General features: G+C 34.3%; 1 protein-coding gene across 1 annotated transcript in view; it reads left to right on the top strand.

Moving 5' to 3' along the window:
• LOC150108988 (casein kinase I-like) overlaps positions 1-18120 on the top strand; it is a 129008-nt gene that overhangs the window by 105772 nt on the left and 5116 nt on the right. The window contains exon 6 of the mRNA XM_090411213.1: positions 2981-3129. Coding sequence (XP_090267339.1) covers positions 2981-3129 — 149 coding nt within the window. The remainder of the gene's footprint in view (positions 1-2980; positions 3130-18120) is intronic.

The following is an 18120-nucleotide window of genomic DNA, read 5'->3' on the forward strand; positions in this document are numbered from 1 at the left end:
AGATGGTTGGCCAAGTTTAACACGGCATTCTGAGGCAACAGATGCCCCAAGATCAGGAAGACCTTCCACAAGACTAATACCAGCCAAAAACATTGCAAAGACTCTAGGGATATCCCTGGAATGAATTGGAGTCATTGTCCACCAACATCTGGACATGCAGACTCTCAGCAAAGTGGATCTCTCAAATGTTTGAATGCTGACTAAAAGAGAGAATGTGTGCTGTCATCTCAAGGGATTTTGGGTCATTGTTAGAAATCAGGTGCAAATTGTTTAGCTTGTGACTATTGATGAAACATGGCATCATCACTCAGAGACCAAACAACAGTCATTGGAGTGGAGATACAAAGGTTCTCCACGGCCAAAGAAGTTCTGAACCCAAAAGTCACAAGGAAGTTTCTTACCATTTCTTTTGGAACATGGATGGTGTAATTCTTACCAAGTACTTCAAAAAAGGTGAAACTGTACAGCAGCAGTTTATTCAACAGCTCTGGAGGAATTGAAGGAGGCACTGAAAAGGAAAACTAAGCTGAGGCATCTTGCTTTTGCAAGACAGTGCACCTGCTCACACTGCTCATGAAACCCAACAGACAACTTGGGTTTTCAATGTTTGCCTCACCCACCCTATTTGCTAGATCTGGCCTCATCTGACTGTTTCCTATTTCCAAAATTAAAGAAACACTTGAAAGGAATAAAATTTACCACAGATGAAGTCATATCTGCAGCTGAGGACTGGTTTGTGCAATGAGGGAAAGACTTTTTTCTCAGGGACTGCAAATGATGCAGCAGTGTTGTAACAAGTATATAACACTTCGTGGGGGAGTATGTAGAATAATGTGTAAGTTACATGGTTCTACATCAGTTCCTTTATGGTTGAATATCACAACTTTTCAGTACACCCTCATTTTACCATTGTACCATCAGGATGTGAGATAAGTGGAAATGGACAGAAATTGCATCCCATAGCCTTGGCAAGGAATTTAGAAGGCTTGGTTGCCATTTGAATAGGAAACCAGCTTAGTGCATTTGACCATTACAGTCAGCTTTGGATTTGTTGAAGTTTTTCAGTTGTTATAATCCATAATATAAATTGAGTGAGGGGCAAGTATTTTTTTACTTGAGCCATTAGACATATGCTAAATTTTTGGCTTTGACTGCTATGGCACAGTTGTTATAGAACCATGGCTGGATAAGGATCAAGGGCTTTGAGTGGAGTTGGAAATAAAAGCACTCATCCCAGTGAAAATAATTTCTGTTATTGGGTCGGAAGAACAGAAGTAGTAATCAGACATGGGAAAAGAGGCAGAAATAAGGAGATAATCTCAGGTGATACTAATGTAGTGTTACAAAATGCAAGGCTCAGAAGAATGAACTGTAGAAAATGAAATATTGACGAGGTTGTCAGAATCTTGAGGAAAGCTAATATCAATAATATATTTGGTGGGGGAAAAGCTGGTTAAGAAAAAGTCCAGGGCGTTAGGAGAATGATTAGGATTATCAGGAATATTCTAGTGTGGATTGATGAACAGTTTGTGTTAAGTGATTACTGATAACTAGTTGAGCTTCTCCTTCAGTGCTTGGTCTATGAAGTTGGAGGATTGTGGATGTTGAAATCACTAATGAAGATTATCTCACTGCTGGGGTAATTAGATTATATGGGATGAGATTTTAGCGATAAATAGTCAAATAGGTCAGTGCATCATCAGAATTAGGAGAATGGTAGTAGCTATGAATGAAAGCAATAAAGTTTGCTTTATTGTTAACCACGAGGTTAGGATATCGTGAGCCAAAGTAGATCATGTAAAGAGGATTCTAGGTCTAATAACCTTTTGGAATTGGGCATGAGACATAACAAATGCACAAATCCCAACCTTCTTACCATGCTAATCCTGTGGCCTCTTCTCTTTGAGAGGGTTGCAACTGATTACTAGGGAGATATGACACAATGTGGTTTCCCATTGCCTTCCCTGCCATAAGTATTTATGACTGTAGCCGTGTGTGTTTGTTCACAGGACCAGTTTGCCTGTTTTGAGGGATGAAAAACCTGAGTTACTGGGAGAGGGGAACCTCCACCTCCATATGAGAATGGTTAACTCACCTTTAGTCAGAAGAGACCAGATAAAGGTTCCTCATGTCATGGACAGGAATCAAACCCAGGGCTTTGTCTATACTGACTAAGCTATGGAGACTCTTTCTTATGATGATATAATAAGGAAAGTAGAGGTGAGATGTTGTTGTTGCAAAGGATGCAGTTGTGGTTGAGTGATAATGCCCACCAACAGTATTAATGTATTATAGGTTACAACCTTTCACAAATATGTAGTATTATCATAAAAGGTGGGGATGGTGGATTCATATAAAATCAATTTGTTGGCCTGGATGACCAAGTGGATAGCAGTTTCACTCTCCAACCAACAGGCTATAGATTTGAATACCCACTTTGCTTGGATATTTTTGAATGTCTAGGTAGTAGATCAATGTTACCACCCACTGCAAGAACACTGCTCTGCTTATAGGATACTAATGTACATTTATAAAAGTCATGGATGAGATTCACAACAAAAATATAAAAGTTGGTTGTTGAACAATTAAACACAGTGTATCTTGAATCCCATTGTCACTCACTCATGACAAATTAGAAACTAACTTATAAACCTAAATTCATGTTTTTCATATTAAGCTGCTAAAATGTTAGCAGCTTAATAAATTATTATATTGATTTTTGCTCTTGTGGTGTTCTTTTAACACCACAAGAGCAAAAAAAGCACAAGAGTAGTCTGAATAATTGCCAATGCCTTTCTGTGCAACTTACCAGCCTAAAAGATATCTTAGTGTTCCTTTAGGAATTTTAAAAGTATATTAAACTAGTCGATTATTTTTCTAATAAGAAATTTTCATTGTATGACTGTATTTGTAGTTTTAGAGCAATTGAGTTATTCTTAATAAAATTACACTGTGTAACTTATTTAAAATTTACTTCTAGCTGAATTTGCAACATACTTGAATTACTGCAGATCTCTCCGGTTTGATGAAAAGCCTGACTATTCTTATTTAAGGCAACTCTTACGAAATCTATTTCACAGGCAAGGATTCACGTATGATTATGTTTTTGATTGGAATATGCTGAAATTTGTAAGTAAACATATTTCTTTAAATAATATTTGTATTTAAAATACATTATTATGACACTTTCCCATTTACTTGTTTTATTCAGTAAACGAACTTAATGAACATTTAAAAATTCAAAAAACATTTATTGTCACTTAAAATTTGGCTATTTCAAAAGGAATGACTCATTTCATCTTTGGTGAAACCAGTACATGCTCATCATAAATGTTAGACTGAATGATATTTACACCAGCATGTCAAATGGATTTTATTATCTATAAAAACTGTTTGGTATAGACTTACTGAGTGATTTGCCAATTGTTCTGCATTCTTACAACAAACTGAGAATGTATAACAATTCACTAACCAATCAGTAAGTCAATGCCAAACAATTTTTATAGAGAATAAAATCCATTTGATTTTGTGCTAGTTTAAATACCTTATAATAATCTCTGTTTCTTGGGTGAAGTATGACTAGGGGAGCTTATAAGTAAAAATGTTGATGGAAGGGCTTCTAGTGACAAAGTTAACATTCTATATAGAATTTGAAATGAACCACTTAATGCTGTGCATATGTGCATTTTACTTTGCAGGCAGTGAGTTTTTGCTTGTTTACTGCTTGCTAAGTCACATAAGTGGTACTTCTCTGTACATCTAGCACTATTTGACATTCAGGGCATGATGACATGGAGATGCCAGAACCTACTCTTTCTGTTTCATATACATGTTGATGTTTAATCAACATGCAGGTATCATTCTGTGGCTTCTTAGCTGTTACCTCCAAAATAGAAACTCTTCTATCAAGAATAATGCCTTATTCCTAACACCTGAGTTTTAAATTTGCTTGTGGGAATAATCCCATCATCTCTTTAATGATCACATCACTGTCTTTGTTTGTAGAGCTGTGATGAATGAATATTGACGGATCAAAGAGATTTACCAAATGATTGTTGCTGTTGTGGCTGTGTGTTGAATCTCAGTGTTTTTGGCTGTGTTACATGGGCTTAAAGGGGACATAGATATTTTTCTTGAGATAACAGAGATCGAATGAACAATTTGCAGGTCCAAATAGACTAAACCTTTGAAGTTCAGGAGGACAGATGGAATTGATTCAGGACCACAGATTGGTGTGTGCTGATCTTTAGTGATGTGGACAAATATCAGAATGAGGAACTGGACAATTAGACTTATTTGTGCGTATGGTCCCACAGAAGGTTCTACTGAGGTAGAAGTGGAGGATTTTTTGAGGCTTTAGAGAAAGCAACTGATGCAATGAAAAAAGAAAAGTTGGTCCTAGTTGGGGATTTAAAGCAGAGTAGGAAATAATTGTCAGACATACAGAAATACTTTGGGAAAATTTGGAGAAAAGAGCAAAGCTAATAATCATGGCAAATGCGTGTTGGATTTCTGCTCAGGACATGGAGTGGTTATTACTAACACAATGTTCCAACATAAAAATGTTCATATCTTCACATGGAGAGAAGATGCAAGGAATAAGAAAAGTCTCATTGACTATATTATTGTTAATAGTGATGTTTTCTCACTGGTGCAGGACACTAGAGTGTACAGAGGATTTGAAATTGGAAGCGATCACCATTTAGTCTTGAGCAGGATAAAATTTGAATTTCATATTGAAAAGAAGAACATGTAAGAAAGTTTTAAAGCAAATAAAAGTTTGATCAGCTCTCAAATGTGAACTGTAGACTAAAATACACAAACATTATTCAAGAAAAAATGAAAGAGTTTGAGAACAGGAACCAAACCTTGGATGTTCAGTGGCAAGCCCTGAAGAAAGCATTGATTCAGACAGAGAGGCATGTGGTGAGGTCTGCAAGGATAGAAAAATCGGAACTCCAATGCGGACTCAGAAAGAAAAGAAGAAAGCATATTGAAAGTTATTGGTGAATAAGTCTGCTCTTAGAGAATACAGAGACAAATGTAAGCAAGCTAAACAAAAGTCATGGGAAGACTTTGACAAGAACATAGAAAGTAAATATCAGGAAGAAGGCAAAATATTCTGGAAGCTGTTGAAAATGCCCAAAGGAATTAGAGATGATAAAGGTGACATGAAAACTGGAGGAAAAGACATCCTTGATGTATGGAGTAATTATTTTGAAAAAGCCTGAAGGTGGAAAGGCAGCAAGACTAGGTGATATTTTACCAGAAATGCTCAAGTATGTAGATATAAAAGTCTTGCAGTGGCTACACTGCATCGCTCAGAGGGACGAATTCCAGATGATCGAGTATGTCAGAATTACAGAAGTATTTCTCTTCTGAGTGTTCCTCGTAAGATCTATGCAAGCATAGTTGAGAAGGATTGTGGAAGGAAAGCTGGGTTCAGGCCAAATAGAGGCTGTCAAGATCAGATTTTCACTTTACAACAATTGTAGATCTGGAAAAGGCATATGACAAGGTGCCAGGCAGAAAGCTATTCATAAGCTACAGTTATATTGTGTCAGTGGGGCATTATATCATGCAGCACTTAGTCTTTGTTTGAGTTGTAATTCAGCAGTTAGAATTGAGGAAGATGGTCTGATATTAAATCTGGTGTCAGACAAGGATGTACATTTCCCCTCTGTTATTCATTATCTATATGGATCACATTATGAAGGAAAGCTGTATTATACCTGATATCAAAATTCAAGATGCTGATCTCATTTTATTTTAGTGACGATAATTAATTGTGTTCTGACAATGGGGCAGATTTTCCTTCTAATCTTGTAACGTATGACATTCCATGTATGATATCTTCAAGGTTTCTCTGTACTTCATCTCAAAGGCCAATAAGCTTTTCTCATTTTCCTTTAGTAATATCCAACTCTCACATCTGCATAACAAAATAGAGTTAACAAGGGTGTTGATGATGTAGTCTTGTAGTTAGCTGTATTTTGTCCTTCTAAAGTGGAACTTTTAAAGGGTAACAGTTGCTTTAGCAGTGTGTGCATGCACGAATCTTTCTACTTAACTGAAATTTTCATAAGTTTCTTGTATGAAGACATGTTTTTTGATTTGTGGATGCTGATATTTAATGTATGTTTACTAAGTGCCTTAGAAACTGTCTGTTCATTCTCTGCTGTTAGGTCAGTGTCATCAGTAAATCTCAGTTACTGATTTTTTGCTACCAACTGTAATTCCAGTACCACTGTTTATTATATTTCCCAGTGTTGGTTGAAAAGCACTGGTAAAAGTATGGAGACTCGATGCACACCTCTTTCCATTTTGAATAAAGGTTTGCTATAGTTTTCCATTGATTTCTGTTAACATTTCTGAGAAACTATAAAGAGTTTTAATTAGGCCTACTATTTTATTATCTATTCCATACTGGTTCAGGTATTCTCTGCAATGCTTCATGCCTTCTGTATATCTTTAAAATTATGGCAGCATTTTATTATGTTTATATTTTTCTTTAGTGAGATTTATTGTAAATAAATGATCTATTATACTCTTGTTTGTATGGAATCCTGCTTGGTGCTCTGAAAGTATACTTTCTAAAATTTTGCTTAGATGACTGATAGTTCTATAATTGCTACATTTTGTATTCTTTTTATTATTCTTTTTTTTTTTTTTTTAGGAATCAGAATAGAGATTCACCAATCATTAGGTGATGATTCATTGTTCCATACATCTTGACACATTTTGAATAGGGCATCTTTGTTAGGTTATCCTGCTGCTTTCAGTAGTTCTGAAATTATGATGGCACTTAGTTATGCCATCTATGCCTAGGGATTTTCCCACCTTCAAAGAATTAATTGCTGATTCTTCCTCTTTGCTTAAAATAGAGAAGTCTCCTTCATCCTGTGTCATTTGTATTATGTCTTCAAGGTTTTGATTATTAAGGCTACTGTCTTCTGAAAAAAAGGTTAGCCTTTTAGCCTTGTTATCATGCCAACACTGTAAGATTTCAACCTTTCCAGTCAAAAGCATGCCATTATCATCCTCAGTTGACCAATTATTGTTAGTGGAAGGTTTTGTTAGTCTGCTCCATTTGGAAAACACTTAGGGTTGTTTCTTTGTAGTTCCTCTTCAGTCTTTTCACATTCCTTCAGAATCCAGTTGATTTTAGCTGTTTTAATTTTATTTCTTATTATTTTGTTTAATTCTTTATATTTTTTCCTGATATTGTTATCCTTCTTTATAGTGGATTTTAAGGTTCCCCTTTAGTCACATAGCTGTTCAATGTCTTCTGTATCCAGGGTTGGATAATCCTGTGAGATTTCCCTATTATGATGTCATCTGCTTCTAAAATTGCTTTGTAAATTGTATTCATTTTCAATACTTTTGAATTCCTTTAGGAAAGTATTCAAGGAACTGCAGTTTGGGACAGGTGATTCCAACTTCTCAACTCTTTTCCTTTGTTTTTGGTTACTTTTTATTTGTTTTAATTTTAGATTCTTAGGTAGAAATGACCATGTTGCAACCACTACCAGTATTGGCTCTCAGGACAGATCTAGTTTTAGGAAGGTTAACTGATGTTTTATGCATTGTTTGAACAAGTATATAATCGATTAAATTCTGGGAAGATTCATTAGATGAGGGTCCATGTCTATTTTCTTGATGCTTATGAGGATATAAATTATTAGTAATTGTTAAATTATTTTGAATGGCAAAATCAATAAGTTTGTATCCTTGTCATTGGTTTCATCAAAACCAAATGCGCCACAATGGGAGAGAAAATTCCTTCCAGTATCTATATCAATTTTTGCATTCTACTATCCTTGGACAATGGGATATTTGGAATTTGTTTTATCACTGAGTTACTCTGTCCATAGAAGTCATTAATGCACGCTTCACTGTATAATGATGTAGATCTGCATTATTCATATATTTATTGGTTTTTCTTTAAGTCTGACAAGAGCTATTCTGCTATAGGTTTAAGATCCTTCACATTCCTTTTTTTTTTTTTTTTTTTGATAGTTTTATGAATCAAAAAACCAACTTCTTCTTGTCATTATGTTCCTGAATAAAGCAAAGGTTTCCCTCATCTGTAACCAATTCTCCTGTTTGTGGCCATCTTATCTCACAAAGGCTCGTGGTAAACCATCGATAGTGTGAGAATTCGTATTGTTAATAGCTTGAGTTTGACCACTTTTTATACGTGTTTCAACATCTCTGGTACCAGCCATAAAAGTCCTCCTGAGCTGTAATGAGTTCTTTTTGTTGGTCTGTTTATTACCAGCAGCAGATTTTCTACCAACATCCTTTGTAGTTCCAGAATGCTGTAAAACTGTCTTCGTAGTGTGATATGGGTAGATATAGCCAGGTGGCATTCATGAATGCCACCTGGTTATATCTACCCAGGAATGTTAAGTACCTGAAGAGAAGGCAGATTCACACTGCATGGGACAAAAAAAAATTGTAAAATAGGAAAGATTCATCCCTAGCGCTCAAATACTCTAATTGCATTGGGGAGAAGGAGCAAGAAGAAAAGAAAGAAGAGTAGGGACCAGTCTACAGGTAATATAACAGATGTGTATTACATGAAGGCATAGTCCAGCATCAGGTATCTTCGGTTAACTCCTGTATCCACTAAACTTGAGCCTTTGAGGAAACTGTGGATTCTAATATATTACTTTTAATTATATTTCACACATTAGATGTACACATTCTTGTAATCATTTCCTACTCTGCAGTTTAGATCTCCAATAATGACCAACTTTTCCGTTTTCATTGTGTCCATTGCTTTCCCTAAATTCTCAAAAAATTCCTCCATTTCTACTTTAGTAAAAAAATAAATTTGGTATGAAAATCAGAAATAATAAGGCAAAGACAATGAAAATAGGCAGGAACATTGAAAATGTCAACAATTAACAAAGCCTGTATGGTAAGAAGTCAGCCGAATAAATTTATATGGAGCAAGAAAGAAATTAGTCAAACCATTAAATTAGCCGTATACAAGTTCTTTCTTAATATTATAATTTTTAATATAATATTGCCATTGATACCATCTGTTCACTTCCCTAATCTTTCTCAGAACTCTCATATCTGGTCTCCAGTCTTTGGTCAAGTGTTTTATTTCTAACCCATCTCTCAGATCCATAAGTTAAAATTGGTTTGAACACTGTCTTGTGTTCAAACCAATTTTAACTTATGGATCTGAGAGATGGGTTAGAAATAAAACACTTGACCAAAGACTGGAGACCAGATATGAGAGTTCTGAGAAAGATTAGGGAAGTGAACAGATGGTATCAATGGCAATATTATATTAAAAATTATAATATTAAGAAAGAACTTGACATACATTGTGAGCATCCAGGAATGTGTTAGCAGAGCTAATCTCAGGTGTATAGTCACTTAAACAGAATGGGAAAAGAAAGATTAGCAAAACAAGTGTTCTTTGGGGAAAAGGACCAAGATGTAGGTGGATTGATATAGTAAAAAGTGCCTTAGAAGACAGAAATGTAAGATCTGATAATGTTGGAGTCTTGACAGATAACAGATTAATTTGGAGGAAAATTGTTGATAGGGAAGTTAGTAATGATGTAAGTTTTTCATGTAGTAGTAGTAGTAGTATCGTAATATCCTGTACATGCATTGAAGGTACATGTCAGGAATTTGATGATCATGATGACGTACAAGTTTTACCTTACTCACATATATACAGATGGTCCTTGACCTAAGACGTGCAACTTACAGCCATTCTTACTTATGAAAACCACCCCATTAACACATTCATTGAATAGATAGTGCAGCTGCTAGATCAAAGTATTATTGCTGCCTTAAGACGTTATAAAATGCTTTTACTCAGGCTATTGTGCTACTGAAGGTAAGAAAACCCCCAGGAACTTTTAGAAGCAATATAATATCTTGCATTGCACAAATAATATAGAAGCCATAAAGTGATGTGACAGGTATGAAAGGTGTTTGGAAGAAGCTGCTGATCAAGATGTTAGTGACAAGATAGTGCTGCTAGCGATTAACTGGAGTTGGAGATTGATAATGAAGATGTAGAGCAATTGTTGGAAGCTGTGGAAGAAGAAGAGAGAAAAGAGCAGGACACGAAATCAATTGTTGTAATCTTTTGAATCAAATATTGCCCATGTAGGCCAAATCCTAATTTTACCACCCCATCCATGTTTTCCCACAGATCGTCCTTCATCCAGGCAATCTCTGCGTCGTATCCTATGGTGCTACACTGATGCCAAATGGGATGACCATCGGAATTTCTCTGCTTCTTTTCCACAGTCCAATCATTTCTTCCACTCTTCTGATCTGAGCACTTGCTTTGATCTAATAATTGAAATTATTCTTGTTGAGATGAGTGTCTTTGTTTCCTGCTCCACTCAAAACCCTTATTCAGGCTATTATTTTCTGACAAATGTGCCAAAGGTCAAAATGCAGCATATGCTCAATGGCTTAAGCTTAAAACTACTTCTCATTTAGCTTTAACTACAGCTTCTAAACTGAAATAAAAAAAAAATCAACAAAATAAGCAGATTTTGTAAGGGCCAAATACACTAAGCTTTGTCTCCTGCTCAAACGACAGCTGAGTTTTCTGGTCCCTTGCAAAGGCTTTTGGGCAAAACTTTTGCACTGCTATGTTTTCACCTTTGGAACAATGCTAACATCTAAAGATAAGGTACAACACCTCTTGGCATTAATATTTTCTTCTCAAAACAAATCTCCTGTTTTTTTTTCAAATCCACCTTTCTTCAAAAAAAGGATATTTTAAAAAAAATAAAAATACTCAGTACTATTGATACCATCTGGCCCAGGAACTTGAGTATCTCTCCAGCTGTGCTAATAATCCATGCTTTAGAATTAATGCCCACTGGTATTATACTATCTTTACAAGCTGCACTTATTCATTTGGCATCTATTCAGCAGCATGGAAGCAAGCTTTATCCAGCCTGTTCTAAAAAAGAAAAAGTGATTAGTCAGACATCTAACAGTTCTTCCATTGACTTCATCTCATCACCAATTTCCTTATGTGTACTCCTTGAGGAGTATTCAGGCTACTTAATATAAACTTTGATTAAGTTTACATTATTATTAATCTCCTATCAACAATATTAGAGTACTTGTAAGTACTCTAACATTGTTGTATTTAACATTTCGTTCTTCTAAGGTACTTTTACTGAATCCGTCTACCTACACTTTGGTCTTCCTCTGAGTCTTTTTTTTCCCTGCCATCTTGGCATCAAACACTTGTTTTTCTAACTTTTCCTCTCCCATTCTCTTTAAGTGACCATACTTAGATTACTTCTGCTGGTACAGGTCCCTAATTTTTCTAAAACCTCTCATATCTGTGTCTCTAATCTTTGACCAAGTGCTTTATTTCTAACCGAACTCTCAGATCCATAACTTAAAACTGGTTTGAATACTGTCATGTATACTGCGAGTTTAGTGTTTTGGCTAATTGCTCTCTTATTCTATATAAATTTATTCTACTGGCTCCCCCACCAAACCAGTTTTTGCTTATTCCCTTGTCTATTTTCAAATTTAATTTGCCCTCTTCACTAAAATCTGTGTCTAAATAGCTGAAATATTTTACTTATTCTATAGGCTCTCCATTAAGAATGCAGCTGAAGTTTTCTCTGTTCCTGCCAATTTTCATAGTTGATCTTTTAATTGCTGATTTTTATGCCAAATTTGTCACAGCTGTTATTCAATTTAGTTAGAATCCTGCAGACTTTCCCTGGATATGTTTAGAAGTGCAACATCATCTGCATAAAGCAGCTCAGTTTGTTATCTCCAATTCAGATATCAGGTTTAATGCCACTTTCTTTCATAATTGCATCCTAGTCTTATCTTTGATTTTACATCAAAACGTTTTCCTGTATTTCCTTTAATTTTAACTGCTGACTTGACAACTTAAATATAGACTATATATTTCTTTGAATAATGTTTCATTACCCCATATTGAAATGTTTTGACAGGCTTTTCTCTGGGCACCTTGTTGTATCCCTTTTTCAGATCTACAAAACTCAACTACAGATCCTTGTTATATTTTTACAGTTTCTCGACTATATGTGAGACTTAAAGTGAAAATATAATCTTGACAACTTCTATTTGTCCTGAATCCAGCTTCTTTTATTTTATTTTATTTATTTTTTTTTATAAATTTTGAGTCCATACACGAGAGGTTGGTAGATCAACCTATAGTACATTAGTACCATGTATGGGTTAGCTTGTTGTTGTTCCATTTTCTCTTCCACAATTTTTTTCTCATCTTCTTTTCAAGTATGCTTGCATAAATCTTACCTTGAACACTTAGTAGAGAAATTCCTCCTTAATTCTCACGTTCATCTTTATTCCCTTTTTTCACAGTGGGAACTTTGAGAGCTCTACTCCAATCATCTGCAATTCGACCTGACACGACCATCTGAATTAAGCAGTAGTCACTGAAAACTTTTATACCTCCATATTTGAGTGTTTCTGGCAAATATCATCTGCTCCAGCTGCCTTTCTGCATTTCAAGTTTTTCAATGCTTTTTATACCTCAAGTATTTATATATTCTCCTGTTTGCATTTCTCTTGAAATTTTTCCACTACAGTTCTGTCATTTCCTGTTTCATTTAACAGTCTTTTAAAGTACTCCAGACATCTAGGACATCCTTATCTTCAGTTTTCATGTTACTTTTATCATCTTTGATTCTTTTTACAGTAGTACTCCTTTTTCTGTTTCTAAACTTTTTTGATAGCCTCCAGAATATTTTGCCATCTCCTGATATTTACCTTGTATATTCTTACCATGACTTGTTTACCTACTTTCTCAGTACTCGAAAAAAAATTATGTAGAAGGTAAACAACCAGATCATTGTTATCATTATTGCAAATTTGGCATGACCTTCTTTTGTTCCTTTAAAATCAGTAAGATTTCTTAAATATGGTGTTTGTTCCTTTCTATCAAGGTGTTTCAAGTTTCTGGTAATGCATTTTTCTGTTGGTTGGATAAGAGCAGTATAGTTTTGTAGCAGACAGGCAACATCAATATTCCTACTGGCAAAATTTTTAATTTCTGGATGTGCTGATGTTGTCTAATAATAAGACCATTGTAGTGTGTTACTTGAAAACCATTCCTGGAATATATTTCTTCATCCATACATTTTTATTGACTCTACAGATTAATTGACTGAATCAGCTACAGAGGTATTTATTATTATTTTTTTCATGCTATTTCACTGAAGAATGGTTGCTTATTGTACGTTTAGTACCGCAAGTGTGCTTAATGGCAAAAAATTCATAAATCCTTTCAATAACTTTTTCAAGTCACCTCAGGCCTCCAGTAAGCAACTGCAGTAGTAGAGTACTACAGCAGGGTTTAGTGAATTTTTTTCCAGGTACAGTTTTACTTATGTGTTCTTGAATAAACTTAATTTTTAAATTTATAAAAGACATATTATGGTTTTATTTTTATTAATACAGTGCAATAAATATGTAATGTGCAGGTCACAAAATTCTGTCTCTTAATCCAAAAGTTTCTGACTTCCTGTATGATGTCACCAAAACAACCATATAGCCTAGGGGATGTTATAAAAGTCTTAACTTGGGAAATTAAGTCAATTTATCTGGCTTACACTAAAATCGCACAGACAGAACATTCAGATGTAAGTTTTCTGTAGTATTCTTAACATAACAGCCTTTATCAGTCCTCGTCATCAAATTACTGATAGGTACCATCATGGAGAGTACAGGATATTATGATAGCATGAAAACGTTACATCATTACTAACTTCCTATCAAAGGTTTTCCACTTGGTTATACTATAAATTAAAGATGCCAAGAAAGTATATCTTGGTTTAATCCTTTATCCAAGTGAAAGCAAACAAAATTTGCACATAAAGTAACTTCACAACTGGGCAACTCATATATAGAGGCTAATGACTTCATGTCACTTACCTTAGTATCCCATAATGCAAAGCACATATTCTTATGGATATATAATGCTATGCATTAAGGGAAGGGGTCACTACCCAGACCAGTTTCAACCTTTATTGAGGTCTCATCTGATGATAATATTCTGAATACAGATACTAAAATACTCTGAATTAGAGAGAAATGTTGAATGCATAGCATCGCACATGTGCATTATAGGTTATTAAGACAAGTGATGTGAAGTCATTAGCCTCTATGTATGAGTGAAAGCAAACAAAATTTGCACATGAAGTAACTTCACAATTTGCCCAGTCATGAAGTTACTTCATGTGCAAAATTTGTTTGCTTACCCTTGGATAAAGGATTAAACCAATAATCTAATTTCTTGACATTTTTAATTTATAACTTCCTATCAACAGCAGTTTTCCTCCAAATTAATCACTGTCAAGTCAAGACTTCAATATTACCAGATCTTATATTTCTGTCTTCTGAGGCACTTCTGACTGCATCAATCTTGGTCTTTCTCTGAATCTTTTCCCTACCTTCCTTTCCTCTCCAGTTCTGATTATGTAACCATACCACCTGAGATTAGTTCTGCTCACACATTTCTGAATGCAAACAATATCACATTCTTTCCTATTAGCCCTGTTTACTGCCCTCATCTTTCTCAGAACGCTCATATCTGTGGACTGCAGTCTTTGATCAAGTGTTTTATTTCTAACCTAGTTTCTATTTTTTTAAATTCACATGGAAATGCAAGAAAATAAGTAATAATATTTATTTATGCCATATATTATAGGTTATCATCAGTGGCCATGATAGTTAACAAAGTAGAATGTGAACAATGGATTGATTTGAAACAGTAAGTGCCACATGATGTTATACATAAAACAACACAATGGTATAACCGAGGAAACATTGTATTATTAACTGTATTTTAAAAAAAAAAAGTGATGTGTGATTAGAATAAGACTTTCTGTATCAACAAATTATCATCATGGTTTCAACCTTCCAAAGATAAATATTCTCCTTTTGGTTCTTCCCTTTGTCTAAGTTCCTTTTGACTGTCGTCATTCTTACTTCAGAAACTGGACCATCAGTAGAAAAGAAAATACAAGAACACCAATCTTACATTTGCAACAGGAAATCTGGCTTGTTATAGTACAGAATAGATACAGATCGCAATATCAGTCTGAAACATATTTACTTCATCTGTGTCACTATACATTGAACATTTGTTTAAAGAAAGTGCTGAAGCCTTACTTCACTGTCTGAACTTAAATCAGAATGACTGCCTCTTATTATCTAAGATATGGGAAAAGCTTATTCTAATCACGCATCACTGAATTTTTTTAAAATATGGTTAATGAATAATTAATAATGTTTCCTCAGTTATGCCATTGTATTGCTTTATTTATAACTTCACACATCTCTTACTGTTTCAAATCAGTCCATGTTTTGCGTTTCTACCTTGTAATTAACTATCATTACTGATGATGGCCTGGAATATTCAGGCTGAAATATATGGTTTTAAATAAACATTATTACTTATTTCCTTGTGTTTTTCATGTGAATTTATTCAGTTGATTTTCTAACATGCCATCTTCACTAAAAATTGACTAAATAGCTGAAATGTTTTACTTGTTCTATAGGTTCTTCATTCAGAATACAGTTGCATTGTTTCTGCATATTTTCATCATATTTGTCTTTTTATTGCTGATTCTCATACCAAATTTGTTATAGCAGTTCATTCAATTTAATTAAAGAATCCTGAAGATATACTAGATTTATTTAGAAGTATAATATCATCTGCATAGCTGAGATTAACATCTCCAATTTTGGCATCAGGTTTAATGCTACCTTCCCTCATAATGTAATCCTATAAGTGGTGAATAACAGTGGATATAATGTGCATCTTCATCTCCTCTGATTTCACATCAAACCATTATCCTGTATTTCCTTCAATTCTAACTGCTGACTTACAACTCAAATATAGACTGTGTATTGCTCAATATAATGCCCAATTTACACCAATGACTGCAACATTTTATACAGCTTTTCTCTTGGCACTTTTCATGTGCATTTTCCAGATCCACAAAATTTAGATACAGATTCTTCTTATGCTTTCTCAACTATTTGTCTTTAAGTGAAATCTAATCCTGGACCCTGCTTGTTCTTCTCCAAGCTTGCTTTCAACTATTTATCTGTACTACTAATAATGATGAACATGTTATTCGTTGGGGCTTTTATCTCAAAAAAAAAAAAAAAAAAAAAAAAAAAAACAGTGAAAGGTTAAATTTATAGATAGAGAAAAGAAATTGGAGCAGTCAGAGACCAGATTACAACAAACTCTCATACTTTGACAAATTTGGAATATTTGCCTCTGTTGTGCATGGATATAAAAATTACTTTATGTATATGAGTTGTCTGGTTTTGCAGAACACTATCTCCTTAATACAGAGTTCTGTAAAAGAACTATAAAGTTCTGCATAAGAGTAGATTTCTTATGAAATCTGCTCTTTAAAGTCTTATGAAAAGACTTGACAAGGAAAGTTGAGGCATTGTTAAGTAACTCTAATCTCAACAGGTCTGATGGACTACATTTATTCTCTTTCTGGGGTGCTCCTTGACTGTGCTCATCATAATTAATTGACTACTGTTACCTTACTAAAGCTGTTGCATTATTAATTTTTCACTTGTATGCTTTTGTTCTGTTCTTTTCATTTCATACCTGAAGATGCCTACAAAACATAGATGAAATTTTTATGTTAATAATTTTTTTAATGTATTTGTATTATTCATTAGCTCAAATATTTGATGAATGTTCACTGGTTTTTGACCCCCATTTAAATAATTAAGTTTTGGTGTATCACATAATATAGGCCTTTTCTGATAAGCTTACAAAGGACAACAGTCTTTTCTTTCCTGATAGCAGGAAGATTATTTCCTCCAAAATTCTGAATATATATACATGCAAGTGGGCACCAGTGTATTAACCTTATAAGAGCTGAATTGATTGAGAATAGCATGATTTCCATAATATGTGGATTGTGAGTTAATATGTGTGGTCATTGTCAAACTTATTTTAAAACAATGCTTACTGTAAGACATTTCAGTTCTTATTAGTGCCTCATTTGTTTCACTCTTATCTGAACGCAAGGAGCCTTTTTTTAAAGACTTTTCAACTGAACATGAATTAGCCAGTCTCATACAGTGTTAGTAGATAATAATAGGCAAAGCAGCTGAACATGCAATTAATGCACATAATATACTGACTTGATAGCCTTAGTTGGTTTGGTTTACTCTGCCACCACATGTTAATGCTGCTGCTGTAATTTTCTTGTTAAGTAAATTAAATTATACTTCATGCGTAGGTTTCTGTGTTAAGAAGTTCAATAGAAATATTCCGGTTTTGTGACATGTTTATTAGAGAAATGTTTTTAAAAAACTAAACAAGTACTAAAAATAACCCGACAAGTTTCGTTAGTTGTAAGACTAATATTTTCAGGAGTAAAGAGAACTAACAGTTTAAAGCACAAACTCTAAGAAATTACGATAAAACATGTTCATTCGTTGGTATTATGAACATCAAAAAAGTTTGTTAAAAAAAAAACGAATAACAGATCTATACAAACGTTAATGGGTGTTAGTTGGAGACAATGCTATTTGTTGTCACATTCTGTGGTTCACGCTCACTCTGTTAAACTGTTAGTTCTCTTTACCTCTGAAGATGTTAGTCTTATGACTAACGAAACTTGTCGGGTTATTTTTAGTACTTGTTTAGTTTTTTAAAAACAGCTCTCTAATAAATATGTGGTCACAAAACCGTAATATTTCTATTAAATTATACTTAACAAGAAATTGCATTTGTGTTTTTATCCTTTATCCAAGTATGAGCATTGGAAGTAACTCATAGGCTACTTGTATATGAAGACAATGACTTGACATCACATTGTTTTAGTATCCATAATGCATAGCACCCTTCCTTTTGGACATGCTTTCTGTGAAATGTCACTCTTCAGACCATTTCAGCTTTCACTGAGGTCTCATCAATGGGAGCTGGACCCTTTTAGATAGCAACTATATTTGTCCTTCAACCACCCAAAGAGGCCATATAGATGAATTATATCAAATAATTTAGGCTTCCTATCCCACGTTATTTCCACATCCACATATTTATTGATGTGAAAACATATCAAG

This window comes from Typopeltis vanoorti, chromosome 2 (genome assembly GCF_054136105.1).
Source record: "Typopeltis vanoorti isolate ZY-2024b chromosome 2, IOZ_Tvanoo_1.0, whole genome shotgun sequence".
In the NCBI taxonomy this organism is placed as follows: domain Eukaryota; kingdom Metazoa; phylum Arthropoda; class Arachnida; order Uropygi; family Thelyphonidae; genus Typopeltis; species Typopeltis vanoorti.